Source organism: Sus scrofa, chromosome 3 (assembly GCF_054392235.1).
Source record: "Sus scrofa isolate SSC_HxYL_T2T_F1_AM1 chromosome 3, Sscrofa_HxYL_maternal_Yorkshire_Landrace_v2.0, whole genome shotgun sequence".
Classification (NCBI taxonomy): domain Eukaryota; kingdom Metazoa; phylum Chordata; class Mammalia; order Artiodactyla; family Suidae; genus Sus; species Sus scrofa.
In genome coordinates this window covers 83,981,948-83,994,818 of record NC_139385.1, presented here as the reverse complement: position 1 = coordinate 83,994,818, position 12,871 = coordinate 83,981,948, and the positions used below count along the sequence as shown (strand labels likewise).

Genomic DNA, 12,871 nt, shown 5'->3' with positions numbered 1-12,871 from the left:
GGCAGGGAGAAATGATACAGAAATGTTACAAAGCTAGCTTTCGGCTTCCTTTTCTGCACAATCTAAGAGGTCATAGCCTCTTCCTGCATTAGCTCCTCATTGTATATGCTTTCCTCTTATTCTTGAATTGTCTCCCATTTATGTTGCATATCATCAACGAAAACAGTTAGCTCCAGAAGGAAGGCTATCTTATCATTCTTTTGTATTGTTCTCCCTGCCCCTGCTTTTTAGGACCACACTGGTAGCATATGGAGGTTCCCAGGCTAGGGATCAAATTGGAGCCGCAGCTGCTGGCCTACACCACAGCCACAGCAATGTGGGATCTGAGCTGTGTCTACGACCTACACCACAGCTCACGGGCGATGCCAGATCCTTAACCCACTGAGCAAGGCCAGGAATCGAATCTGAGTCTTCACGGATACTAGTCAGGTTTGTAACCCATTGAGCCACAATGAACACTCTCCTTTTGTATTCTTTAAAGCCCACTCTTAGACACATACCGGGTGACTCCTTACCTGATTGATTCATTTATTAGGATGAATAAGATATTGCTATAATGCTGCTCACCAGGAATAAGGAAATTAGTGGATTAGGTGTTTTCTGCATTAAAATCATGAGATTAGAAAGGCAGGACTAAAAACAAAGGAGGAGCAAACCAAGCCTCAATGTGAGAGGCTCTGTGGTCCTGATTTTTACTGGGTGACCACCTCTTATGCCAACCAATTCCTTTCTACCTATTCTCCAGAGAGCACCCTGCAGGTACAGTGACATCCACAGCCCTTAGAAAGGGGTGGTGAAGGCCATCGTTTGAGAAAACCCAACTATTATTATTCGACTGACCACAACTTCCAAGTCAAGTTGCCAATCGAGGGGCTTTAACAACTTATCTGTGATGCTGGCAGTTCTCATGCCCACCTAATGCCTCCTGCTGGTTTGGGGGAGGCTAAGCCACTAAGGACTGTCCTGAAAGGAGAGGGGCACGAGACTCACCAGGTTGTCCAGCATCCTCATGAGGGCCTCAAACTCGTGCTCACCCAGCCGGCTCTTCTGCATGGGCCCAAAGGTGCTCCCTGCCCACTGCACGGAGCCCACCTCATGCGGCCGGTGCTTCTCCTGCTCCAGAAGGATGAGGTTCTCCACGCCCCCCGCGCTGGACAGAGCAGACACCTGTGGCAAAGAACAGAGAGCCCTCAGCTCACACACACGTGTGCCAGTGTACACAGACACGCCTGTGCATGCACCTGCGCTCCTGGGTGTAACAGAGAGTGGGGGTCTGGGAAGATTGGAAACAGAAATGTCTGGAAAACAGAGCTGGATTTGGCTTCTTCCTTCCAGAGGAGAGCCACTCCAAACTTGTAGGGCACATGCCCACTTCCAGGGAAAGAGGTATTTGTGGTTTCTTTCCTAATGTTAGCTCTCAGGAGGACATAGCAGGTGTTAAACCTTAAAAATAAAACAATACGGAGGACTGAAAAGTCACCTGGAACACAGGCCAATCTCAGAACATGATTATTCTGGGAAAGGAGGGAAGACAAGAAAAGGGGACTTTAATTCTTGTCTGTGATATTTTACTTCTTCAAGAGAAAAAGGCCGTTGATCTCTGTTAAATCTGGTGGGTAGTGGAGGTGTATTATATTATTCTCTGCACTTTTCTATGTGATTGAAATATCTCTCCTTTAAAAAAAAGAAAGAAATTGAGAATTTTGTCTAGATACTCATGTTGCAACAGAACAAAGGGTGGGGAAAAAATGTAAATGTAATGTATACATGTAAGGATAACGTGATCCCCTTGCTGTACAGTGGGAAAATAAAATAAAAAAATAAATAAATAAATAAAAAGAAAGAAAGAAAGAAACTGGCTTGAAAGAAATAAACTGGCTTCTAGGGCAGTAAAACATGAGTGTTGCCCATTGGGCTGAATGAGTCAGTCTAAAGGAAGCCGATCCTCTGTGATGGGTTAGCCAGTCACGGAAGACCAGAAAAAAGAGACGGATTAAATGCTGACATCGTAGCCATGCACTACATAGGGTTAGGACGCTTTCAGAAACAGACTTGGAGCATCTGCCCCGCTGTCAAGGCTCCATGGGAAGGGGACAACACAGGTGGTTACAGGCAATGGACTTTGAGTTTTAGGGCAGGAGGTGTATGAATAAAGCAGACGATTTTAGAATGATCCTAAAAACTCTTCATCCAACTCATCTCATTTTTTAATTTACGCTCATCTGAAAGTATATTCAATTTACTCCCTGTGCCCACCACTCAGATATAAACTGGTTATGATTTGGCTTCTGGGTAGGCCCAGATATGGAGAGAGATGGTGATTTCCAAGTATTGTAGAGTCAGTGTTTTGTGCTTCACATCAAGACACCAGCATTCTCTCCACATCACTAATTATTAGAGAAATGCACATCATAATTACAGTGAGGCGCCACTTCACGCAGGTCAGAATGGCTACCATTAACATGTTTACAAATAACAAATGCTGGAGAGGGTGCGGGAACCCTCCTACACTGTTGGTGGGAATGTAAATTGGTACTACCACAGAGGTTCCTCAGAAAACTCAAAATAAAATTAGCATATGACCCAGCAATCCCACTTCTGGGATATATCTAGACAAAACTATAATTCAAAAAGGTACATGCACCCTTATGTTCATAGCAGCCCTACTCATATTAGCCAAGACATGGAAATAACTAAATGTCCATCAACAGATGAATGAATTAAGATGTGGTATATGTATAATGGAATACTACTTAGCCATAAAAAATAATGAAATAATGCCATTTACAGCAACACAGATGCAACTAGAGATTCTCATATTAAGTGAAGTAAGTCAGAAAAAGAAAGACAAATATCATATGATATCACTTACATGTGGAATCTAAAATATGGCACAAATGAACCTATCTGCAAAAGAGAAACAGACTCACAGACATGGAAAACAGACTTGTGGTTGCTAAGGGGGAGAGGGAAGAAATGGGATGGACTGAGTTTGGGGTTAGTAGGTGAAAACTATTCCATTTAAAATGGATAAACAACAAAGTCCTACTGTATAGCACAGGGAACTCAATCCAATCTCCTGGGGTAGACCTTGATAGAAAATATTTTTTTAAGAAATAAAAAAATTTTAAAATAATGTGTGTATATACACATATGTGTATATATATCTATGACTGAGTCACTTTGCTGTATAGCAGAAACTGGCACAGCATTATAAATCAACTACACTTTAATTTTTTAAGAAGGCACTAGCATTTTGATTTAATATTTGATATCCATGTAGCCCTGCGTATTACAGAGGAACTGCTCTGGTTATATAAACTTTCAGTGTTCCAGTTTTTGTGCCAGTTATTGTTTTACTGAAAACGAAAGAATCCAATTTAGCTTGCTGACAAACACAGGCCTATGAACCCACAAGGATCCTGAACACACTCCAGAGTGTGTTTAATTCACCAGTGTTAACACCTGGCCCCTATGAGACTTCCTGGAGGTCAGCCAGGCAGCCTTTCCAAGGTGACTCCCATCACTCTGTGAAAAGGGACAAACGAGGACAAACATTTTCCGTGCCCTCTTCATCCAAGACATGTGTCCAATGGAGGCCTCCATTTTTATCTGAAAAAGGTGATTCTACACTCTGCAAACATAGAGACCTTAGAGGCCATTTATTCCATCCTCCTACCAAAAGTAAAAGTCTGTGTCTAATATTCCTAGAAGGTGGTCGGCTCCAGGGGCGTGGGAAGGCAGCCTAGTGTACTGCTTCCTCCAAATGTAGAAGGGTTACAGTGAATTGATACAGACTACATTGAGTTGAAAGTTACTTTTTATTAGGCCCATTCAGCAGAGGGTCCCAGTTCTGCCCTCTTAGCCTTGAACTACTGAAAGTTCTTCCCCCCCAGCATTGAGGCTGAGAGTGTAGGAACATGCTCCCATCTGCCTATAACAGAGCTCTCATAAGTAGTGAATCCCAGCTGATTGATCATTTACCTAGTTCATCCCGGACTGACCAAGACACAGGGCTTCAGCCTAGGTCCCTGACACCCTGACTCGAGGTGCCAGCTCTCTGAGGGAGAGATTCCAGCCTCCCTTCTGACCTTTCCCACCAACCTTGCGGCTCTGAGAAGCAGTGCAATGTGGTGTTAAGAATATGGACTCGGGTATCAGACTGCCTGGGTTTGGATCCTGGCTCTGCCACTTACTAGCTGTGTGACTTTGAGCAGCTATTTACCCTCTCTGTGCCTCAGTTTTCTCAGCTGTAAAATGAACATAGTAGCATCTACCTCATGAGGATTATTTAAGGTAATACTTGTAAAGCACTTAGAATAGCACCTGGTGGGTACAAATCTTTATGATAAACAAATTCCAAGGTTTTTCCATGAAAGGCTGAGAAGCAATGGCTATTGCTGGGGCCTGGTCATTCATGGAGGAGGCGAGAACTGCCCATATCCTTGTAAGAGCTGTCTCCTTCCACCTCCCTCTTCCCCTGTCTGTTTCCATGGCGATGGGCAGCAGCTGGGAAATTGCCTGAGCTTCTTCCCATCTGCCTATAACAGAGCAGAGAGCTGCCTCTCTCGGCTGAGGATGACCCAGTTTCCTGGAACCCCAAACTGATGGGGAGCAAAGAGAATATGGTCCCCAGGAGAATGGAACAAGCTCTTAGCCTTGAACTACTGAAATGACCACAGACACATTTGCTCATTTGCCAAGGACACTGAGGCAGAAAACTAGTCCTACGATGGTTACAGAACTTCAGTGCTGGACATTCGACCAGAAACGACCCTTCCAGGAGCTGCAATCCCAACAGCATCTGCAGGCTGCTGGTACCTGGGCTTCTCCAGGGCTTAATCCACCCACATCCTCGATCGAATCGCTCCTGTTTTTCTTCCACACCTTTCAGCTCCTTTTCTCCCTCTGGAAGCCTTGCGGCTCCACCAAGTGAACAAAGCCACTGGAGCTTTTCTGGGGGTTACCTGCCCTCATCACCCGATGCACTTTTAAAAGGTCACATCAAACCAGTCCTGACTGAAAAGACAGTGACAGCAGGCAGGGCCAAGAGGAGCAGCTGGGCCTCTGGCTGGCAGCTCTGCCCTTTCATGTCCCCAGCTGCTAGATGCCCATCCTCCCTTTGGTTAAATTGCAGTGGCCATTTCTGGGGATCTGGAGCTGATGGGAGGTATATTTCACTGGGTGTGTTGAGGGAGACACTTGGGCACCTGTGTCCATTCATTTTTAGGGCTGGGCTATCTTTGCAAAGGGATAAGCCTTTTTCATGAGCTGTGTTCTCATGGAAGCCTCTTCTTCAGGATAACAATGGGGAGCTCCTCAGAGTTCAGATGTGGAGAAGGGAAAGCGGGCATATCAGAGGTTCTGCCAGGTTCTAACAGCAGTCAGGGGTCAGAGTTCAGGGCCAGGATCATCGGATGGGGGAGGAGGGGTAGGGGGAGTATCTCACATCACTCCCTCTAACACCTCTTCATCCCCGAACTCTCAACATATTCCTTATAAACCACTGAGAAAAGCACCGCGTGTATAGCCTCCACCAGTGATGCCGTGATCCCATTCTTCCCCCATAAGGCCCAAGAGGAGGGCAGACCGGCTTCCTTGGGGCGCTGCTCTGCCCAGACCAGCCAGGAGAGGGCAGGCGGGACACCAAGAGGGCCCTGCAGAGAGCTGACTCATCCGGCCTCCCCTTCTGTCAACTGAGTCCTAAAAATACCATCAGCAACACCTCTCTGAGTCTGAAAGGCCATCCTCACAAGGGCTCTATAAACCCGTGTCTGCAGTGGAGGATGTGGAGGCTTGTGGAGGACAAGGCCCCGACCCAAGGGCACACAGCCTGGGGCTGGGAAGGATGGCGCCCAGTCAGGCTGCAAGGCCCCCTCCTCCCCCCGACGGCTTGCCGCACTGAAAGGAGCATGTGCTTGGCTTATCCAACACCACCTTGTTATCTGATGAAAACACGGGATGTATATTTTCCCATTGCTTCTCCACCAACTTGTCTAGGGGTCCACGACCGCTGACACGCCCCACCCTCCCTCCATCTCATCCTTTACTGGTTAGGAGAATTCTAATGGGCTCCCTGGACATCACCTTGGGGCTTCCCTCGTATCAGTCCTGCCTCTCAATCCTCTACCTTGGCTTACTCTCCACATCTCTTTCTGGACTTGACCATGTTCATGATCTATGCAAACTACCCTCCTTCAAACAAAGAAAAGACCTATCTGTGGGGTGTCTATGGGGCACAGCTAGATGTAACGGAAACACCCAGTTAACACAGGAGCATGGTAAGTTCGGTTCCTCCCCCTTCCTACTGATGAGCCCAGACAGCTCCCCGTCCTGAGCACTGATCCCCAAACATTGGGTGTGCCCCGTGAAACAACGGTGATACAAGTTTTTAAAGCTACAGAACTGATTCTAAGTATGAAACTTGAGAAGAATAAGCTGATGTCAAGGCAGAGAAAGAACGTGAGGCTTTTAGAGGGCTAAGCTCAAAGTTCTCCCTGAACCCCGACCTTTGCCCACAAGCCCCCACTTGAGCCCCTCCTTGGCCCACACCCCAGAGGAACTTGCTCACCTGGATCTCACACGCAGCCTGCAGGTGGAAGACCTTATAAAACGCCTCCTCCACGGTGTCACCCAGAGCAACCACTCCATGGTTTCTTAGCACCAGGATCTGGAGAGGAGCAAACAGCCAATTAAAACTTTAATACGTCGGAAATCAAAGTGTTTGAATACATGTTAAAAACAACGACAAAACTTTTTTTTTTTTTTTTGGTCTTTTTGCCATTTCTTGGGCTGCTCCCGCGGCATATGGAGGTTCCCAGGCTAGGGGTCAAATCGGAGCTGTAGCCACCAGCCTACGCCAGAGCCACAGCAAAGCGGGATCCGAGCCGCGTCTGCGACCTACATCACAGCTCACGGCAACACCGGACCCTTAACCCACTGAGCAAGGCCAGGAATCGAAACCTCGACCTCATGCTTCCTAGTCGGATTCGTTAACCACTGCGCCAACGACGGGAACTCCAACAACGACAAAAGTTTAAGTCTTCTAAACCTTAGTGAAGAGGAAGAGAATGTTCATTTTATTCAGCTCAGTTTCCAAATCCTATCCTACGGGATGGGGAATCCTATGGGATCCCCACCCCATTCCGTACTCATTCTCCCTATCCAAACGCCCAATGCTCCCCACCCCATGAGTTTTAACATCTAAAGAATGTTTAAAGCATCCATCTTAAGAAATTGAAGATGCATTTTAAAACAGACTAAAGAGCTTGGTGGATTTCTTTGGGCAAGCCTGGGTTTTCCAATGCCCCAAAGAGCTTAGAAGTCAAAAAAACCTAATGTTTGTGTTAAAGTGAATGAAATTATTCGCTGTCTAACACGAGGGTGCAAGCTCAAAAGCTATCTCTTGCCCGCTGTGAGTTAGTGGACTTAGGAGTCAAAGCCATGGTGGGAGGGGCAGGAGGGGACGGGGGCTCTCGAGGTAGCCCTTCAGAAACCAGCGAGTCCGGTCACCTCTGTGATCCTCAAGTTTCCTCCCCACAATCTCCGGGAGGCGCCCTGGCAACTCTGAGATCCAACAGTTCCATGAAAGAGGTCAGAGTGACCTTTGAATCACTCCCTAGTTTTCCTAATAAGGAAATAGCTTAAAGAAACGGACAGTCTCCCAACTGACTAGGGGCAGAGTTGGAACCAGAACCCAGGCTTCCTGCTGGTGTGGTGGTTCTGACTCAGCAGGGGCAGGCAGATCGAAAAGGGGGGACAAACAGCAATGCGTTTATCCTGAGGTCCAGGGGCACCCTCCCTATCAGAACCTCTTCTTGGTTGGTTTTATCCTCAAGGACTCTGAACGATACACCTGGGTGATACCCACCTGGGAGCTGGGACACAGACCCACATATCATATCTGTCCTCATAGCGCCTGGGCTGAGGTCTGGTGGCCTAAGCATCGCATCCTCTCCTGCTGAAAACAGCTGGAGTTGTTTCCTCTCAGGATCCAGAGAAATGGAAAAAGACCGTGACTCTGGCCCACAAAAGATGTTGCAGGTAACCAACACCCCATCTTGTAAATGTTTGTAGCATTTCACAGGTGTCCCCTCCTGGCACAGCTAAGGAGGCTTTAGAGAATGGCTGGAGGCGGTGGCAGGGATTTCTGCTCTGCGTCAGAGGTGAGAAGACAGGGCCTCTCAGATGGTAGGTGACTGAGGAGGGGTGCCTTTCAAGGAAGGGGGCAGATGTCCATCAACCCAGGCTTGGCTCTGAAACTTCCCACACTAAACTGACCGGCCCTAATTATGTGCTGTTACAAAATAGATCTTCAGCTTAAATCAAACCATAATAATGAGATTTCGTTTATCAAGTTAGCCAAAAAAAAAAAAAAAAAAGGTTAACACTCAAGTTTGGAGAGACTGCATGGAAACAGCATTTTCATATACTGGTCATGGGGGGGTAGAATTTGATAACATGAATTAAAAGTTTTAAAATATGCATCCTGGAGTTCCTGTTGTGGCTCAGCGGAAACAACTCTGACTAGTATCCATGAGGATGCAGGTTCGATCCCTGGCCTCACTCAGTGGGTTAAGGATCCAGCATTGCCTTGAGCTGTGGTGTAGGTCGCAGACATGGCTTGGATCCTGCGTTGCTGTGGCTGTGGCGTAGGCTGGCAGCTGTAGCTTGATTTGACCCCTAGCCTGGGAACTTCCATATGCCGTGGGCACGGCCCTAAAAAGACAAAAAATAAAAATAAAATGTGCATACTTAGGAATTTATCCTAAGGAAAACACAAAGACTCAGCTGAAGGAATTTTCATCACAGAGTTTTTTTCTCAAGAGAAAATATGTGGGTGGGAGCTTTTCAATGTCCAACTCTAGAGGACTGTCCAGGTAAATGGTGGCATAGCCACTCGTACAATGAGGTATAATTTAAAATAGTGCTGCAGAAAGTATTTTCTAACATACAAACATTGCTAAGGGGGAAGAGGAGAATGTATTTTATAATCCTAGTTTTGTAAATCTATATGAACTGACATAGGGCGTGCACCAGCATCTCAGGGTAGAATGAAAGATTTTTATTTCACTTTTTGGGGTTATTGTTGTTTGTTGCCAGTGAACATTTGTCCCTTTTGTGATGTCAGTTTTTGACAGGCCCACCCAGAGCATCTTCCCGGAACCAAACCTTGCAGGTGGGTCCAAGGCACTTCTGCAGGTTGATCCGATCGGCTTCCTGCTCCATCTCGCCATTGAAGTCGAAGTAGGCCATGTCCCCCACCAGCAGGGCGTTGTGGGACACAGGCAGGAGGCCCCACTTCATGGCTGACACCTTTAGTGAGGCGATGGAATAGTTAGCCCTGCAACTCTCTCCTGCCACCCCACCGACCGTCCCTCTGTCACATTTGCCCTTTCCTGGGAGGGCACAGTCCAGGTGCATCTGGGGATGGGCGGAAGGAGAGGGAGGGAGCGGAGGTGAAAGGCACACCCTTCCCCTGGCTCGGCTCTGGCTTTCTCCCTGCCTCCTCTAATGTCTTCGTGTCACAGTTTTCCCAGCAGCCCTGTCAATGTATCACTTCTAAAACTGCTGCAAAGATGTTTGTCTTTCACTGTCTAACTTCACTTACTATGATAATCTCTAGGTCATATGATATCACTTATATGTGGAACCTAAAAAAAAAAAAAGGATATGAATGAACTTATTTGCAGAACAGAAACAGACTCATAGACTTTGAAAAACTTCTGGTTATCAAAGGGGACAGGTGGGGGATGGGGAGGGATGGACTGGGGGTTTGGGACTGGCACATGCACACTGAGCTATATGAAATGCCTGGCCAACAGGGACCTGCTATGTAGCACAGGGAACTCTACCCCATCTTCTGTGATAAACTATATGGGAAAAGAATCTGAAAGAGAATGGATGGGCATATACATATAACTGAATCCCTCTGTTGTACAGCGGAAATTATCACAACCTTGTAAATCAATTATACTTCAATAAAACTTAAAAAAAGGAAAATAAATAAATAATAAAACTGCTACAAAGGATAACAAATGAACCTATCTACAGAAAAGAAACAAACTCATGAACATGGACATGGACTTGTGGTTGCCAAGGGGGAAGGGGAGAGGATGGGACGGACTGGGAGTTTGGGGTTAGGAGATGTAAACCACTGAACTTGGAGTGGATAAGCAATGAGGTCCTGCTGTACAGCACAGCAAACTATATCCAGTCACTTGTGACACGGCGTGATGGAGGATAAGGTGAGAGAAAGAATGTGTAGACACACATATACATGTATATGTGTGTATGACTGGGTCACTTTGCTGTACAACAGGCATTGGCAGAACATTGTAAATCAACTATCATAAAAACCATTTTTTTTAAATTGCTGCAAAGAATAAACTCGAGGGATGGTGCACTGCTTCCCACTCCAGCTTGGCTCTTATCCTAGGACCTGGGAAGAGGCTGGGCTGGTGGACTTGGCACCAGGCGGGGGTGAAGCAGGGTCCCTGGGGTGACTTGATCAAGACCCTCCACCTGGGGGTCAGTGCAGAAGCAGCCACGACAACACCTCGCTGACAGGGAGGCCCATTGAGAAGCCCCATCTGACTCACAAAGGGGCCATGCAAGTGCCAGGGAACAGGGTTAAAACCTAGGCTGCAACCTCCATGCCGCAATCCCCGCCTTTTACTAAAAGCAAGGAGCGTGGAGAGGTTAGGAGAGCCTCTTGCCCTCCTCCACTCATCTTGCCCCACATGTAAGCCCTGGCATGTACATCACCCAGGCTTAGTCCAAATTCTGGAAGGTCTGAGTGCTTGTAACTGGTGTTTTTTGTGGAGAAAGGCACAGGCCAGCGACAGGTCTGCTGTCCCCCGTGGTTGTGTGGCCCGGGGTGAGGGCTGAGGGAACCCCCAGAACTGCACATCTCTGTCTTTCCAAGTGCATTGCAGTGTCCTAGGTAGACATGGAGAAATGCCCGGGGACCCTGGGGACAGCCTGCTCCTTGAGGGCTTCATTCTGCTCTCTCCCAGTTCTCCTTGCTCCCATCCCAGCGCTCAGCCTGCCCTGTGAAAAGTGGGCACAGTGCCAGTTCCCACCATCTGATCTTCTATCAATACCTGCCCTCGCAGAGCCTGGGCCATGGGGGCAGGTGCTAGCCTGATCTAAGCAGGGACATGGGGATGCCAGCATGCGTAGAAGTGGTGCTGGTCTGCATATGAAGTATGTGGGGTCCGGGGGAGCAGACATCACCCATCTTCCCCTCTCTCCCCAGCCGAGACGTCCAAGGTTAGAACAATGGAGCGGAGGAAGTTTCCTCCATGGGTGTTCCCTTTCGTCGCCTTGGCCTGAGTTCCAGGGCATCTTTCCAGAACTGTTTTAAATGGTGAGATGGCTCTTAGCTTGGGGGCTTATGTCATTCCTCTGGGAGACTCTCAGAGAGAAGGGCCACAGGTCTGCGGCCAGCCTCGGGGACTGAAATGCTGGCTGAGGAGCCCACACTCACCGCCGCGGTGGCCGGGGTGTGAAGGTGGATGATGCAGCGGACGTCGGGTCTGGCAGCGTAGATGGCGGAGTGCAGACAGAAGCCTGTGGTGTCCACCGGGAAGCAGCTGCTGCCCTTCTCCACCACCTCTCCGAGGATGTTCACCTTGATCTGCGCGGGAGGGGAAGAGAGACTTCCGGCCACTGCCACCGGCAGGCAGAGGCCCCTTGCTCCCCTCCCCACAGATGGGCCAGGCGCTTCCCGCCTGCATCCCCTCTCCACCACACCATGGACAACGTTTGTGCTTGGCGTGGGGGCCAGGGATCCCGTTCCGCCCTCAGAGTGAGCACGTGGGCTAATGGGAAGTAAAAGTGATTACGATTCAGTGGGACAAATGCCAGCACAGAGCTTCTCAAACTTGACTGAGCCTAAGAATCAGCTGGTGATCCTGTCAAAATGCAGATTCAGATTCAGTAAAAGGCCAAGAAAGCGGCCTGAGAGTCTGCATTTCTAATGCGTTCCCAGGGTTACAACCCTTGGCGAGGCAGTGCAAAAAGGGTCATTCACAGAAATCTCTAGAAGCAGACAGGGGGAGTTTAATCCCTGGAGAACAGGAGGGACAGAAAAGCCATCCCAGAGTACACCTAAAATAAGCCTTTTTCTTTTCTTTTCTTTCCTTTTTTTTTTTTTTTTTTTTTTTTTTGTCTTTTTGCCATTTCTTGGGCCACTCTCGTGGCATATGGAGGTTCCCAGGCTAGGGGTCTAATTGGAGCTGTAGCTGCTGGCCTGCACCAGAGCCACAGCAATGCTGGATCCGAGCCGCATCTGCGACCTACACCACAGCTCACGGCAACGCCGGATCGTTAACCCACTGAGCAAGGGCAGGGATCGAACCCGCAACCACATGGTTCTTAGTCGGATTCATTAACCACTGCGCCACGACGGGAACTCCAAATAAGCCTTTTTCTTTCTTCCCACTTTTTTTTTTTTTTTTTGGCTGCACCTGTGGCATGTGGAAGTTCCTGGGCCAGGGATCGAACCCCTGCCACAGCAGTGACCTGAGAACACCAGTGATCTGACAACACCAGATCCTTAACCTGCTGTGCCACAAAAGAACTCTTTTCTCCGCTTTTTACTTGGAAAAAATTTTAATCATACACAAAGGTAAAGACCACAATAAAATGAACACCCGTTTACCAGTCACCTGAAAGCTAGGTCTTAAAGGACAAATAGAAAGTAGTCAATAGTCTTACAATTGCGTTTGACTCCAAGTGGCTAGTGGGTGTCATGGCTAAAACTCACACACCTGTGTGTGCGGGTGTGCACGCGTGCTTGCATGTGTATGCACGTGTGCATGCATGCTTGCATTTGTGTGTGTGTGTGTATGAGTGTAGGTGCACG

The 12,871-nt window shown here is 48.0% G+C and overlaps 1 protein-coding gene across 5 annotated transcripts in view; it reads right to left on the bottom strand.

The window, feature by feature from the left end:
- Positions 1–12,871, bottom strand: part of ADD2 (adducin 2) — a 110,763-nt gene that overhangs the window by 18,884 nt on the left and 79,008 nt on the right. For 4 of the 5 annotated variants that reach the window (XM_021087396.2, XM_021087397.2, XM_085018973.1 and 1 more), the window contains exons 7-10: positions 11,492–11,641; positions 9,172–9,315; positions 6,572–6,670; positions 991–1,167 (exon numbers count right to left, since the gene is read on the bottom strand). In XM_021087396.2, coding sequence (XP_020943055.1) covers positions 991–1,167; positions 6,572–6,670; positions 9,172–9,315; positions 11,492–11,641 — 570 coding nt within the window. Of the gene's footprint in view, positions 1–341; positions 1,168–6,571; positions 6,671–9,171; positions 9,316–11,491; positions 11,642–12,871 lie in introns of all 5 variants that reach the window. The other variant, XR_014841724.1, reaches the window with a different exon arrangement.